Source organism: Archocentrus centrarchus, chromosome 9, assembly GCF_007364275.1.
Source record: "Archocentrus centrarchus isolate MPI-CPG fArcCen1 chromosome 9, fArcCen1, whole genome shotgun sequence".
NCBI classification, from domain to species: domain Eukaryota; kingdom Metazoa; phylum Chordata; class Actinopteri; order Cichliformes; family Cichlidae; genus Archocentrus; species Archocentrus centrarchus.
Window position 1 is genome coordinate 13,053,771 of NC_044354.1, and position 15,284 is coordinate 13,069,054.

Here is a 15,284-nt window from a genome sequence, read left to right on the forward strand (position 1 = left end):
TTAACTTTTTATACCCTGAGTAAAATTTTCACCACTGGGTTTTACCAGTACAAAGGTCAAATGTAAAGCTTCTGAAATTTCATACACAATGATTATGAAATATCTTTTTGTACATTTCTCAATGAAGCACTCCTTGTCCTCTACCTGCTTCCTTCTTTTTCTTCTCTAAAGCCATAGTCAGAGTCAACCCTTTTTTTTTTTCCCCACCTTGAGTCATAGTTCATGGCCAAAAAAAAAGGGTAATTACCTGGATTTAACTGAGCAAATAGTTAAGGTATTTCCACTGGACTGGAGGTCCAGATTCAGCAGCATTATCTGCTCAAAAAATAAGGTCACTGTACCGAATGACCAGATATTTAAAATGGATTTTTTTCCCCCCTTCATTAGGAAATGACAATGGCGGGATCAACGTGGGACATCATTTTCACACATGGATTGGCCACTGCAGCGTCCAGACTTTAATCCCATTGAACAGGATTTGAGATGTGCCAGAGAAGATTTTAATGGAGCGTTCTGACTCTCCCATCAGCAATGCAAGATCTCGGTGAAAAATTAATGCAACTCCAGTTGTAAATAATTGTGATATTGCATGAGATTATCAAAGTGATGCCACATGCCAGCATCAAAGCTAAAGAGATCCAACAGAATATTAGCGTGACTATTTTTTTTTATCATATATTACAGAATATGCTGGGTGGATTTTTCCTCCACACTAAAGTGTACAAAAATAAAACAAGTTACTATCAAAGTTATATAATTTGCAGACTGTTTTTAGCTATTAGATCATGCTCAGAATGAATCTTAAGCCTTTCAATTTCCCCTTTACAAGATAAAGTTTTTGGATCAGTTTATTTTTTCCCATCTTTACTCTTTTTTTTTTTTTTTTAAAGGAAGCTAAAAAAGTCCAAAATAAACATGAACACATTTGTCTCCTACTTTATCAGCTAAGTACCGGACCAAGCCATTTAAATTTACAAACAAGTAAGTTTCTAAAACCTTGGCAAAATGTTACACAAATAATAGTCTGCTTAATAATTCACTGAAGGAAAAGCACACAAACACATTACATTCAATCATGTGTAATCTTTAATATATTAGATACAATCACAGATTATTAGATAAGCCCATTGGATTTTATTCAGAAATCTTTCAACAGCTGTAAACAATGAGCAGCTTCTGGGCATTTTGCACCTGCACACTGAGAACAAACACACAGCTTTGAAAAGATGCCATTTTCACAAATACACCCTTAACTTTAAGTAGTCAATAACAGTGACCGAGTTGTCCTGTAGTATACTTTTCTTTTTAGCTTCAGAGCAGCATACATATAGGCACAATGGTATAAAACTATTAGAAGAAAAAAAAATCATAATGAATAAGTACCCTATAGTGTTGGTGTTACATCTGTAAGTGCTGTGTACCCTGAGAGCTTAAATGGTACATCTGATCATGTCTTATTGGAAACTGGAATGTGTTTTTTTTATTGGCTCAATCCTCAAATAGGACAGAAGTGCAAATAATTTTGACTAACTATCATTGACTATCATTAAAACCTGTGTGACATCTGTGTTTCTACATGCATAAGGTTTCCTTCAGTAACTTCTCCTTCATCTTCAGCTGGCTTACAAATGCCCTACTCCTGCATTCGGAACTTGTGCAAATGTGGCACTGGAAAATACGCTTTATTTATCCTGCAGCCTACGAATGTTAGTGCTGATAATTGAATATTCCAGTGCCAGATTAGTCGTTTCTGTTAATAGAGCTAACAGCCTGTATCTTTTGGACCTGCATGTTGATCCTCAAGCACCACCACCGACTGTTCTTTATCATCCTGAGTGGACAAGGAAACCTCCTTTTGAGCCGTCATCTCCTTCTGAGCCAGGACAAATTGGCTTCTGGTCTCATCCAGCTGTGAATGAACTTCTTGGACCCACTTTTGCAGCTGTGCATTAAGAGCATCCATACCTTGGTCCAGCTTCTCCTGCCTGCCTTTTAGCTCTTCTAACAGGTTCTGTGTGTCACTGACAACCTGCTGCCTCCTGTTTAATGCAGAGGGAGTACGCTGGCCCAGCATGTAGCCATCAAACTCTTCTGGACTGAGGTTCAGTGCTGGTCCATCCAGCTTCTCAATGAAGGCCACAGCACAAGACTAAATTAAGACACAACGACACCAGTATAAACTATTAACAGGCTTAAAAACATCCTGTGGTGTAGAGAGGTGAAGAACTTTGCAGTCAACTCACCAAATTAGTAAAATAGTAGCCGCTCTCTCCTGCCATCAGACTGTGAGGGAGCCCAAAACGAATCACATATTGCATGTTGGAGTGCAGGCGAGGTGGATTGGCCTTCAGAACCACGTAAACCAGGCTCGACAGGAAGTCATCGGCATTAGCAGGCTCGCTGTTTGAGCGGGAGAGGGCTTCAAAGACATGCTGGCTGCATTTGGTCACACATGCAAGTTTGTCTTGAGGTGCTCGTTTGGCGTCCATTTCAATTATGGCTGTTGGGAGAAAAAGGGGCAGAAACAAATTCAAAACCTTTTAAAAACATTTATGAATGTGCCTCTTTTGTCTCATTAAAGTAACAAATCTTCATTTTGGGAAATGCACCTTTTACTTTCTCATGTCAGTGAGTTAAATAGAACGCTGCAGTTAGCAAACCTGGTTCTGTTCACAGGTAACCTCTGGTTACCGGCATCGTCAAGTCATTCATGGCATTAATCTTTTGAGCCAGTTTTTTTAATGAGAAAGAAAACAAACACATTTCCCAGCATGTCAAACTGCTTATTTAAGTAGTGAGATTTTAAATCACCAGTTATAGCAGGCAGAAAGGGGTCGCCTGTGACCGAAACCGTTTTATCAGGAAAAGGTACGCCCAGCATCTGTGGAGTAACCCAGTTCAAAGAACTGCAAAGAAAACATCAGTTACAAACATGACTTGGATTTAGACTTCCACTTTAGGAATAGAAGTCTATTTTTTTTTTTTTTTATTAATGACTGACCGGATCCTTCTCTGGAGAGCCAGGTCCTTCTGTTCATCGTCACAGCTGTCATGGCAGAAAACCCATTTGTGGAGCCGTGTCATTATTAACTTCTCTACGTGCTCCATTATCTGAGTGACCTGAGCCTCGGGAAAACCTGAAAGCAAAAATACTTTCAGGTAAATCTCACAATTTCACAATACACAGCCTGAGAAGTTTGGAACTGTACTCACTGCTAAAGTATTCAGCAAAAGACTGGTAGAAATCTTGCACAAGGTCTGACTGCTTTTGTACCGGCAGATCCTGCAAAGGTGACATGAATCGATGATCAGGACAGTTCTAACATATCAAAAAGAACTTTTGTTGTGTTAGAGGTTTAAACTGCTCACATGGTAAGCCTCCATTGTGTTGAGAAAGGCTGTACAGCGGGACTGCAAGCGCTGGGAAGGAGGACTCCGAAGTATCTTTAGAAAAGCAGGGAAGTCTCCGGGCTCGAGGTTTTGGTAGGCTTTTAACACATTTGCGCGGCTTTCAGAAGATTCTAGAGGGATAAACAGCTGATAAAAATTAAAGGGGTGACAAAAACCAAATGGATAGCCAGATAATCCACAACACCTAGGCCCAGAAGAGCCTGTCTGTGTTAGACAGTGGCCCATTCTAACACCTTTGTTGCAATTCAGATTTAAACTTGGTTTTACTTTTCTATCCTACTTTTTCTCTGTTTGCAGTCATAGTTTTGTTCTTGTGCTGAACCAAATGTGACAAAGCAGGTGATACAGTCAGGGTCGTAGGTCTGCACATAGTGAAGTCTGTTATCTTACTTGATAGAAGTCTGTGCATTTCCCTGTTATGTCTGACCATTTAACAGACAGAAATGTGTTTAAAAGCTGAGGAATTTAAACCCCACTTTTTTTTTAGTGCATCAGAGGGACAGCTCAGGTTGAACAGTTTGGCGACAGAGTTAGAGAGGCAAGGTTGAGATAGTTTGGACACGTGCAGAGGAGGGATGGTGGATATATTGGAAAAAGTATGTTGAATATGGAGCTGCCAGGAAAAGAGGAAGACCACAGGAAAGATTCATGGGTGTAGTGAAAGAGGGCATGCAGAGGGTTGGTGTGACACAAGGACGCTAGGGATAGAGCGAGATGGAGGCAGATGAGCTGCTGTGGGGACCCCTAAAGGGAGCTGCCAAAAGAGATAGACCTGAAGTCAACAAAAAATCAAAATATACAAAACTACAGATGTACCTTGAGGTTTTGGAGGCGACGGACTGCCCCAGAAGAGTCTCCTCACAGTGTTAATCCGACGGCCTTTCTCAATGTTTTTCTTCTCCTCAAATTTGGAGAATGTGGGGAGCGTCCCATCACTGCGCGGTCTATGGGAATGACAGTATTAGGCATGCAAACCCAAACCAAACTGCCCCAAGCTGAAAGACGGAAGACAAATGGAAGATCTCTATCTGCATTTAGACTGATGTGCTCATTTACAGTTGTTCGTACCCTTACATAATATCCATCTCTACATCATTATGTGCAAACTAACATACAGTGTGAATATATTTACCTAGTTTCTTCTCTCGGAGTTCCAGCAGGTCGTGCCCTGTCTCTCCAGCACTTGGAACAGAAGCCCTGCCATGCTGGGTTTCCATAATAACCACAGGCGTTCTTGCAGAGCAGCTCCTCCTGAGAAACTCTGATTGCTCTTTGCTTATCTGCCCACATCTCTCATATATGCTGCCTGCTGGACATAAAATTCAAGTTCACAGCAAAAAAACAAAAACAAAACAAACAAAAAAAATAAAATAAATAAATCACTTTATTATTAGTATACTTGATTGTTTAATTTTTCTTATAAAAGGTCAGAAATTTTAAACAAATTTCAGTTTTGTGAGCTTGGTAGTCAATTTTATGCTCATCAAATTATTCAGTGACCTCTTTGTATTCTACGAATGAAGGCACAGTTATCCTGGAAGAGACAGTGCCCATCAGGATAAGAGAAACAAAAGAATGGATCAATCATGCCATATCATTGGTCCAGGTCCAGGCTCATGGTGTTGCACACACTTTGGGTCCTTAATTACCAACTGAGCATTGTTTAAACACCACAGCCCAGTATTGTTGCTGACCGTGCATACCCATCTTCTGATGGCTGCTTCCAGCAGAACAAAGCACCATGTCACAAAGCTCAGACCATCTCAAACTGTTTTTTTGAACATGACAGTCACCAGACCACAGTAAAACAGGAGCACCTTTGGGATGTTGTGGAACCAGAGATTCGCATAATTGATGAGGAACATTTTCAGCACCTTGTTAAATCTCTGCGTCAAAGGAATTATTAAGGCAGATCTGAAGGCAAAAAAATGGGTTCAACCTGCTACTAGCGTCTAGTGAGTGAAAAATGCTTCTCTAATATCCTAACCCTTTGATATATTTATATGGCGTATATTTCCTTAATATTCATCTTTCAGAGTGGACAGCAAAGTAAGATTTTTTAAACAAAGCATAGGACAGTGGACTCTCTGACCCGTGCTGCCATTAAGGTACGGTATTTTGGTTTAACTGTATGAACATAGAATTTTTATTACACCTACAGCTAGTTTAATAAGCACCAGAAAATAAGAGTCAGAAACACCTGACAACTGATCAGCTAGCAATTAAATCCAGTAAACTCATTAAGCCTCAGACTGTTATGCTGGTTATGCTTACTTCAGTTTTCCCATTTTACTTGTTTCGTTTACGCTTTTTTTCATCAGACTATCAAGTACTGTTGCAAAAGGCTACGATCTCATGGTACCAATTTATTGATAACTCTCGGACAAACCTCTCCCATAAAGGAAAAAAAATACATAAATCTTAGTAACATAACCCTGTATGAGAGTCGGATGTTAGCTGTTAGCCTCACAAGCCGGAGCGGGTGACTGTCAGCTGAGGGATAAGAACCGCCAGCTAACACTGATGCCAACTAACAACGAGCGGCCAGTCAAACATAAACCAGTCATTAAAATCTCGTTTTAAACACAAACTTGCGCCTCACCTGTCAGCTGATGAAACCATTACCAGCCTCACCTGTTATCAGGTCGCTCCTTCGCAGTCATAAAACCGTCATAATTTAAAGGAGAAAACTTCAGGCCTCGGTTAGAGACATTTAATAAGGGGGAGAAAAAAAGCTTAGGGGAGGTAGCAAAAATGAATAACGAATCGGTCACACAAATCGGAACCTGAAAGCCTGCCACTTCTAAAGCCGTGCAACCGGAAAAACAGTCCAGGAGGAAACCGTGAAATTACCGGCGTTTGGGCACCGTATCAACCTTTCAAAGTAAAACTCTAAGCCACCTTTAAATTCCAAAATAAAAGTGGTCTTCCGGTTAATGCGATTTCACATTATACCGAGACTTTAGTAAAGAACAAATCAACGAACAAATGCAAATACATAACTCCATATACAGCAAAAATGAATGAATACAAATCAGGACGTTATGATTTAAAAATTGAAACAGTCTGAAATGTTTGATTACAGCTATAATCTCTCTTTATTCAGGCTGCTATTAAAAGTAAACTACCAGACTAATTTCACTTCTATATCATGACAGGCTGTGCCTCAGCCATTGTATAAAAAAAAAGAAAAGAAAAGAAAAAAAGAAAAAGAAAAGCACCAAAACATACACAATACTTACCGTTTTGACAGAAATGAACCTATACTGTAACGATTACGATAAATAATCATCACATTAAATGACGAAAAAATCCTTATAGTGTTTTCATATCGAAAGCAAAGCATTTACTTGACTGTTTTGTGACTCTGCCGTGCTTTTAATTTGAAAGGGCTCATCCGTCTACCTTCTGTAACCAGGCAACGAAATGCTTTCCTGAAGCAGCAGCAAGACGTAATAGACAGATTTAAACGTTTAACCTTAAATTTAGGAAGGAATCAAATGATAAAGAACTGATCTTGTACTGAAATGCGCCGTTTTTGTAATATACGGCTGTTAATGTTTGGCTGATATAATCTACAGTTAACTTCAGCATTAGGATAAAAGGTGGGAGGCTCATAAAGTTGTCTAAAGGTAGAGGTAATTATAATGGAGCCATCCACAAGCTACAAAGCTGAAGAGCAGCCAGTGGTGGGAGAAGTACTGGGCAGCGGAGCAGCAGGTGAGGATGAAGAAAAGCAGACGCAAAAGTCTAACATACTGAGGGGGACTGGGCAGTCTCAAGTCTACACTGCAACAAGAGATACACTTTTCTCAAAGAAGATAACTGATGCTGAAGCACATGCAATAGTAAGCATGTCCTGATTAGTATTTATATTTGAATACAATATGTAAATATTTGTCTGTTTTTCTTCACTTATTCCTGGCATTACTCTAAATCTGCCCTTCATCCAGTCACTAGAATTCATCTTTGGCATGAATCATGCTCTTCCTGTTTTCACGCTGCAAGACCGCGATGAGCTGGTGCTCCTCTTTGCTGCGGCTCATGTTGGGGTTATTTACAATCACACCTCAAAGTCCCAGCACATGCTTAAGGTAAAAATGACTTCAGCTTTTAGAGCAACATGAGATTAAGTCAGTGCTATAAGTTGCAATAAACAATCGGGTCTGAGAAATCACATCAGAAGTCTGCCGTATTAACCTGGGTGTCTGTTTTGGATGTTCACGATGTATATGTTTTGATGATAGGTGTGCATATTTGAAGACATACTTTTATATATTCTTGTTAATGTCTTCAGGGCCACTCCCACTCCATTTCATCTATGTGTGTGAGTGAAGACAGACGCTGGATTGCAACTGCAGACCGGGGGCCAAAATGCATGGTGATCATATGGGACTCCTACTCTGGGTATCTCTTTATCCTGCACCCACTGATGCATTTTCACAGCATTGAGCTTGACCTCGATTGTAACCGCCTATGTGATAAATGTTACAGTATTCCTGCGCACACCTTATTCGATTGCCACCCTGACGCCGGTGTGACCGCGGTAGCATTTTCAAGTGACACAAAACATCTGGCAACCCTTGGGACAGAAGAAGTTCAAGTAAGTGTGGCAGATTGGGGCTGTGACAATATAAAAATTTCACCCAATAATCATGGTGGCAAAAACAAACTAAACAAAAAAACTGTAACCACAAGATTGAACAGATTTAATGTCTGTGATGCAGAGTAGCTGAAACAAGCATTGATACCCTGGTTGTTTTATTTGTTTCTAATAATTTAATGGAGGAAACTTCAAAAAATGCAACTTTGCAAACCTGAGCTGTGCTTCCATGCTCGTTTTTTAAAGAGAAGATGCTATCTCCTGGCAACCCTTTCATTCAAGCCGTACTTGTTCAGTCTTTTTAAAATTTTTAAATATAGCATTTATCATGCTAACTGAGGACTGTGGAGTCTGAGGTGGAGCTCTTAGGTTCTTTTGCAGTTTCTCTGAGCATGGTCTGACCTTGGGCTGAATTTGTTGGGACACACCTGAATACTTCAGAACAGGAAACTGCCAAAACTTCTGCTTTGATAGAGGTGCTCACAATTGCTAATGCTCAGTTTATCAAGTGCATTTGATAAGTATATAAGTATATAGCAAAGATTATTACTAGATTTACATTGTATATTATAAATCTATATCAGAAAAAGTAAGCTTGATGCATTTGATTAGCAGCACCTGGCTGCTAAAGCAGTAAGGGTGGACTTAGTTTTTCACAGGACTGTAGTTACAGCATATGAAAGGTCTCCTTCTTGCCTCCTTTTTAATACCAGGTTCATCTTGTAGCTCTGATTCCTTCTGGTGCAAATGAATTAAAATCAAAATAAAAGTGTGAGTCAGTTATTTAACCAGAACTGTTGAAAAGTATACATAAATACAATTACACAGTTAATGATATTATCATATTTTATTTTAAATATCACAATCACAGTGACACACATAATTTAGATCCTCATAAAATAAAAACAGCACTGCGACGAGGGTGTCCCCTGCCTCTCGCCCTCTGACAGCTGATATAGGCTCCATCTCTTAGAATATATTGCACAGCAATATAGCAGCAAAAACATATACAGACATATTACATTTCCCTAATATAGAGTCATTTGTAATAGTCCAGAACAGGCTTTTTTGCATATTTTTAGCCAATTTTTGTCTTCATCTTTACTCATTCTACATATAGTCTTACAATATCAAGCTCCCAAAACAGCTGAGGTCATTTTACACTTTGATTTTGAATGTGACTTTACAAACGGTGCCTGTATCGCTAAAGTAAACTTTACATTAATTCAAACTCTGCTTAAACTATATGATGATCTTTTCAGCGTGTGTGCATTTGGGACTGGACCAATGAATCAGAAAAGCCTCTGTGGTTTACTGAGCTCAATCCTAAATATGGTTTTCAAGTAAGTATATTTTTTTATTATGTGAATGCCACCTAACTAAGGAGATGGCACTGAGGTTCAGATGTTGAAATGTTGAACTGTTTTTCAGGATCACATCATGTTTAGGCCGGAGGACAGCTCTCAGCTGCTCAGCAGCAGTGAAAGTCATGTGTTATTCTACAGCAGCGTAAGTTCAGCTGGTCAGTTTTTTGAAAAGGTGTAGTACAGCTGTTGTGTGTTGACTGTGATGGCAATACACTGATTCTTTTTCAGGCCTGTGGAAGCCTGCAGTACACTGACCTGAAGTTCAAGAAGGTGAAAATGATCTACTAATTTTTTTATAAGTTGTTATTAAACTGTGAGAGAGTTTTCTGCCTCACTGTGACACTGAGTATGATTCATGTTCTGTGTGTTTGACCGTTACAGTTCAGTAAGGAAACCAGAGGTGCTACTGAATTTACTTCTGACTACTCTGAAAATTTCAGCACGGCTAATATGTCTCTCAGTCGGTCTGTGTTTCACTGGAAAAAGCCTGCGATCTTAATAGCCTCTGGAGGCAGTGTTGTGGTGTGGTATGTGAAGGAAGAGTTGCTTACTAACAAGAACCTAACCAAACGCATAACCAGACAAATCGACCTCCAGCAACAGCAAATCACTGTTCTGGCCATCACTGATGGGTAGGCACAGCCAGAAATATCGTCTGTTGTCACATGGTAATTGTCACCTGTATTTACTGGTTCTTAATCTATCCTTGTTTGTGTGTTATCACAGCTGCATTGTAACTTGCAATACTCAAGGCCACATCCATTTTTACAATGAGGATTTCCATCTCCTTGCTTGGTACACTGAACTAAATCTGGAAGCCATTCTTTCCATTTCATTTTCCAAAGAATGGAAGAAGAGAGAGCAGGAGTACAGTGTGGAACCCAAACCCTTAATTACCAGGTATAAAAATAAACTCTACCACAGCATTCAGCCCAAAGGCACACTGCAGCAGTAAATCAGAATTTTACTGGCCAACAAAAAGAAGCCAATCTTTATTACCCAGCATAATCTATAAGTATGTAGCAAAGATGGATTTACTTCTGTCAGCACACAGCAAAGTTTACAAGAAATCAGTCAAATTTAAAGACTATTGAGGAGTGTGTCTTTAATATAGACAGCTTCCGTTTTAGCTTCTTTTTCTTAAATTAGTTGTAGTTGTTGCTGATGTTGGATGGGAGCAGCAAAAAAAGTTCACTTTTATTTTTGGATAGTTTAAAGGAAAATAATTAGAAAATACAAGTGAGCGTGAATTTCAGCAGCTTGCTTCACGGAGGAATTGATCTGTGCTGCCTACTCAGCTTGGCCCACACACATTTTTATTGGAAAATACAGATTATGCCTTTTTAGCCAAGCTGACCTGTCTTTCTCTGCAGGAACTTTGTTGTGGCCAGTGCCAGTCACGGAGTTATACATGTGAATGCAGAGAGCCTCATCACTCAAACTGTGCTGCACGAGGAATACAAGCCTATATATGCGGTGGCATGCCACCCCAGTCAGCCAACTGTGGTCATCGGCAATCACGGAGGCATTTTAAAAATGTGGGACTATAATACCAAAATGATTACAGGCAGAAAGGTCTTTAAAACTGAGAAGCAGATTCAGTGTGTCACTTTTGACCCTACAGGTAAGCCAAACAGCCTATACTATGTTAAAAAAAAAGTGTTTCCACATCTTTGGTGTCTGCCAGCTGCTGTTTGATTTTGTTTGTCACATTTTGTTTCTAAACAGGATTATATCTGGCAGTGGGTTTTGGTAATGGAGCTATTCACATACTGAATGCCTGTACTTTACAAAGTGATCCAGAGGAAGGGTTACGTTACACCAAAGACAGCATCCATCTCATCACCTTCTCCTCAGACTCAACTTATCTCGCCACTGCGGTGAGCAAATTTTCTGGACTGAAATTTGTCATATTATGTTGACTTTTTTTTTTTAAAGCTGTCATTGTTACAGAAAACTGTTTTCTGACTATGATTACGAGATTTATATTTTGTGCGTCTGTCAGGATGATGGAAAAGCAGTGTCAGTGTTTCACTTGAACACTAAAGAAGGATTTTCATCTCAGTGGATGTATCTGGGCAGAGTCCGCTCTCACTACAAGCCCATCAAAGATCTTCTTTTCGGGGTTCACCTGGACAACACCCAACCCAGACTGCTCTCTCTGGGAATGGACTGCCAACTGGTTAGTCCACTTGGCCAAAGTTGGTTTGTGTTACTGCTTTTATGACAACATGACGGTACACACATTTCACTGTGCATGTGTGGAACTGAATAACAGGTGGAGTACGACCTGGAGCACAGTGACGTGGACAAGCTCCTCATCTTACGCTCGGAGCGCATTGAACAAAGTGGCGTGCCGACGTGCATGACTTGGTATCCTCCCATCACGACAGAGCAGTTTCTCCTCACTGTCTCAGATCAATATAAGATGAAGCTTTTCAATAGCACAACAATGATGTGCAGGTTTGTAAAACACTGGAGCAAGATCAGATTTTCTGTCACAGCATATTACTAGAAACATCTGTGTTACATGTTTTACGAAAACAGAAAGACCCTTCAAGGCCCAACATTTGGCTCTCCAATTAAAAACATAGTGGTTCTACCCAAGTCTGAAAAAGCTGACACAAACTCATATTGCCTGGCTTTCATCACAAAGGAAAAGGTCAGTGCTGGAACGTGTTTGTAGTGTTTCACTGACAAATCTTTGACTTTCATTAAGACTAACTAGTTGTGTCTAATTTCAAATCCCTGCAGCACACTGAATACACAGATTTTTGTCTCTTTATTTTCACTTATCAGCTTGTTGTCACATTGATAATGATATTACCACTGTATGTCCTGTAGTTGGGTCTCCAGATTCTGCCCCTAGATGGGAACCCCTACAAGTCAAATGCTTTGATCTGCCATTCAGCAGGCGTGTCTGCGTTTGCCTGCTCCTATGATGGCAGATTGATTTTTACGGCAGGAGGATCAGACTGCGCAGTCCTCTCATGGGAAATAAACTTGAAGTAAGAGTTCATCGTAGCAACCTGGTAATGAGTAGAAATGAAGGAGCAGTATAGTGATGTTTTCTGTCCTGATCTGTCCTCTTTCTTGTGGTGAATGTAGTGTGCTGGAGGGAGCAGCTGCTTTGGGCGGAAAGGACATGGTACCATTTTACAGTCTCTTAGAGGGAGGACAGGACGGCAGGTTCTACAGAGTGAGTTAAAAGTTTTCCTTTTTTGGCTGGGCTTTAAGTGAAGTGGTAGATTATTCCATTAGACTGAAGCATGTGTCCCATTCCTTAATATACACTCATGGTCACTTTATTAGGTACACCTGTTCAACTGCTTGTCAACATAAATATCTAATCAGCCAATTTCATGGCAGCAACTAGTCATGTAGACTCAGTTAAAAAGACCTGCTGAAGTTCAAACTGAGAATCAGAATGGGGAAGAAAGGTTATTTAAGTGGCTTTGAATGTGTCATGATTGTTGGTGCCAGACGGGCTGAGTATTTCAGAAAGTGCTGAGCTACTGGGATTTTCCCACACAGCCATCTCTAGGGTTTACAGCGAAAAAGAGAAAATATCCAGGGAACAGTTGTATGGGAGAAAATGCCTTATTGATGCCAGAGGTCAGAGGAGAACAGCCAGACTGCTTCAAACTGATAAGAAGGCAGCAGAAACCCAAATAACCAAGTTATGCAGATGAGCATCACTGAATGCACACCATGTGGAATCTTGAAGCAGATGAGCTACAGCAGTAGAAGACCACACTGGGTGAAAGCATGGATCCATCCTTGTATCAGTTGTTCAGGCTGCTGGTGGTGTAATGGTGTAGAGAATATTATCTTGGCACACTTTTACCTCCTTAGTTCTAACTGAGCATTGTTTGAACACCACAGATTGCCTGAGTATTGTTGCTTACCTTGTCCATTTGTTTATGACCACAATGTACCCATCCTCTGATGGCTGCTTCCAGCAGGACAATGTGCCAAAGCTCAAATCATCTCAAACTGCTTTCTTGAACATGACAGTGAGTTTACTGCACTCAAATGGCCTCCACAGTCACCAGATCTCAATCTAATAGAGCTCATTTGTGATGTGGTGGAATGGGAGATTCACATCATGGATGTGGAGCTGATAAGTCTACAGTAACAGACATGTTTCCTTGAGGGAACATCTCTTCTCTCCAGACACTGAACTTTTAGTTATAAGTATGCACCAATTTTACTTACCATGGGAATTCTCCTCCATGTTATTTGTTGTTTACATACCACCATCAGCTGATGGGATAGTGGCATATGATGATGCAGTTACTGGGGTTAGGTTAATAGGTGTTTCTAAATTGCCCATAGGTGTGAATGGTTGTCTGTCTCTCTCTGTTTTGGCCCTGCGACAGGCTAGTGACCTGTACAGGTCACACACACACACACACACACACACACACACACACACACACACACACACACACACACACACACACACACACACACACACACACACACACACACATATATAAATGGAAACCCATGTTGGAACCCCCAATGCACATGTTCACATGTAAAATGTATTTCTAGATATTACAAGATTAGGTTTTTAATTAGACTTTCAGTCCTCACCCAGGTATAAGTTTTCATTTTAACAGTTGTTCATCATGATATTTTAATCAGTATTTGGAGCTGTTCTGTCTTTAGGAGATCGAAGACTTTTTCTACTACTGCCAAATCCATCATCAAGGCATGGACTTGATGGAAGAACGACAAGTGTCCTCCAAAATCCCATTGTCAGAGGTTCCCTCTCTAATGAGAGCTTTGGGCTACTACCCTACTGAACAAGAGGTATATTTCAGTAAAACCAAAAGCAGCATTAAACCTCAGAACTGTAATAACAGTTAACTATGTTTTCTTCACCAGATAGAAGACATGCTAAATGAGGTCAAGTTCAGCAAGTATGCTGAAACAGGAAAATATGTAACTGACATTGACATTGAGGAGTTTATCAAGCTGTATGTCAACCACCGGCCAGCCTTCAGCATCTCTAGCAATGATGTGGTTAAAGCTTTTCGCGTCCTTGGTAGCATTGACAGTACAGGACAGCCTGTGCTGCAGAGACAAGAGCTGCTAGAACTTCTACAGGTTCGAGGTAATGAGAAAGATTAGACTGCTTGTTACTGGTGTTAGGTTAAAAATCTTGATCCTCTGTTCTATGTTTTATTGTCAGTTTTTACTGGCACATGTAATTTTGACATTCTCAGGAGAACACATGACAGAGGAAGAGGTGGCGGAGTGTTTTGCTGCACTTTTAACCCTCAATGATGAGGCAGAGGAGGAAGAAGAAGGGGGACTTTCTGAACCTAAAAGTATGTAATATAAAAAATGCATACTCACAAGCAATTACCAAAAACAAAAATCACATAAATGCTTACATAAAGACTTTTTTGTGTGCACACACTCAGGTGGAGATTCAGAACATACACTGGGCTGTGTGATCCCATGTGAGATATCTGTGGAGACATTTACAGGTCATATCCTAGGCTTCCCATCCTCAGCAGAGCAGAGAGGAGCAGCAGGTCTTCCCCCTCCAGAGTGACAAAGCAAAAACACATCTGCATGAGAAGCTGTGTTTATGATGAGGTTTTAACTCTGCTGGTCTGTTTAAAGCTTATAACATGTCATTAACAGAAGATTGAGTTGAATTTTATGTTTTACTTAAAATATGCAACTTGTATCCGCATAATTGCCTAATGTGTTTTATGAGAAAAAATATATATAAAAAAGGTAATTAAGCTGCAAATACTTTTTCTTGTGATAATTGAGTGTTTCTGTTGACATTCATTTCTGCTGAATGCAGAAATTTTATTCAGATAAAGGAAGATTTAAAGGATGTTTTCTTACCTCAGTTGCTCCCTTTATGGAACAGC

General features: G+C 40.1%; 2 protein-coding genes across 8 annotated transcripts; one reads left to right on the forward strand and one right to left on the reverse strand.

The window, feature by feature from the left end:
- Window positions 1–1,068: 1,068 nt before the first annotated feature.
- LOC115785826 (rab5 GDP/GTP exchange factor-like) lies at window positions 1,069–6,282 on the reverse strand. Of its 4 annotated transcripts, none has more exons than XM_030737723.1 (9): window positions 6,046–6,282; window positions 4,544–4,717; window positions 4,228–4,355; window positions 3,370–3,521; window positions 3,214–3,283; window positions 3,002–3,137; window positions 2,812–2,906; window positions 2,244–2,500; window positions 1,069–2,149 (listed from the first exon to the last, which is right to left on the reverse strand). In XM_030737723.1, exons 2-9 carry the CDS (start codon window positions 4,699–4,701, stop codon window positions 1,763–1,765), a joined length of 1,383 nt encoding a protein of 460 aa, XP_030593583.1. In that variant the 5' UTR covers window positions 4,702–4,717; window positions 6,046–6,282; the 3' UTR covers window positions 1,069–1,762. The 4 variants fall into 4 exon arrangements, with proteins under 4 accessions (XP_030593583.1, XP_030593582.1, XP_030593586.1 ...); XM_030737722.1 differs by having other exon boundaries at window positions 4,544–4,720; XM_030737726.1 differs by having other exon boundaries at window positions 6,014–6,282.
- A 550-nt stretch (window positions 6,283–6,832) lies between these two features.
- cfap251 (cilia and flagella associated protein 251) lies at window positions 6,833–15,094 on the forward strand. 4 transcript variants are annotated; one of them, XM_030737718.1, is made up of 20 exons: window positions 6,833–7,259; window positions 7,365–7,505; window positions 7,709–7,818; window positions 7,906–8,014; window positions 9,277–9,357; window positions 9,446–9,523; window positions 9,610–9,651; window positions 9,763–10,013; window positions 10,108–10,281; window positions 10,755–11,005; window positions 11,110–11,261; window positions 11,387–11,563; window positions 11,660–11,844; window positions 11,929–12,043; window positions 12,226–12,389; window positions 12,490–12,580; window positions 14,059–14,202; window positions 14,278–14,506; window positions 14,619–14,723; window positions 14,820–15,094. In XM_030737718.1, the coding sequence occupies exons 1-20, from the start codon at window positions 7,059–7,061 to the stop codon at window positions 14,951–14,953; spliced, it is 2,934 nt and encodes a 977-aa protein (XP_030593578.1). In that variant the 5' UTR covers window positions 6,833–7,058; the 3' UTR covers window positions 14,954–15,094. The 4 variants fall into 4 exon arrangements, with proteins under 4 accessions (XP_030593578.1, XP_030593580.1, XP_030593579.1 ...); XM_030737720.1 differs by having other exon boundaries at window positions 6,833–7,131; XM_030737719.1 differs by having other exon boundaries at window positions 14,585–14,723; window positions 14,820–14,961.
- Window positions 15,095–15,284: the final 190 nt, after the last annotated feature.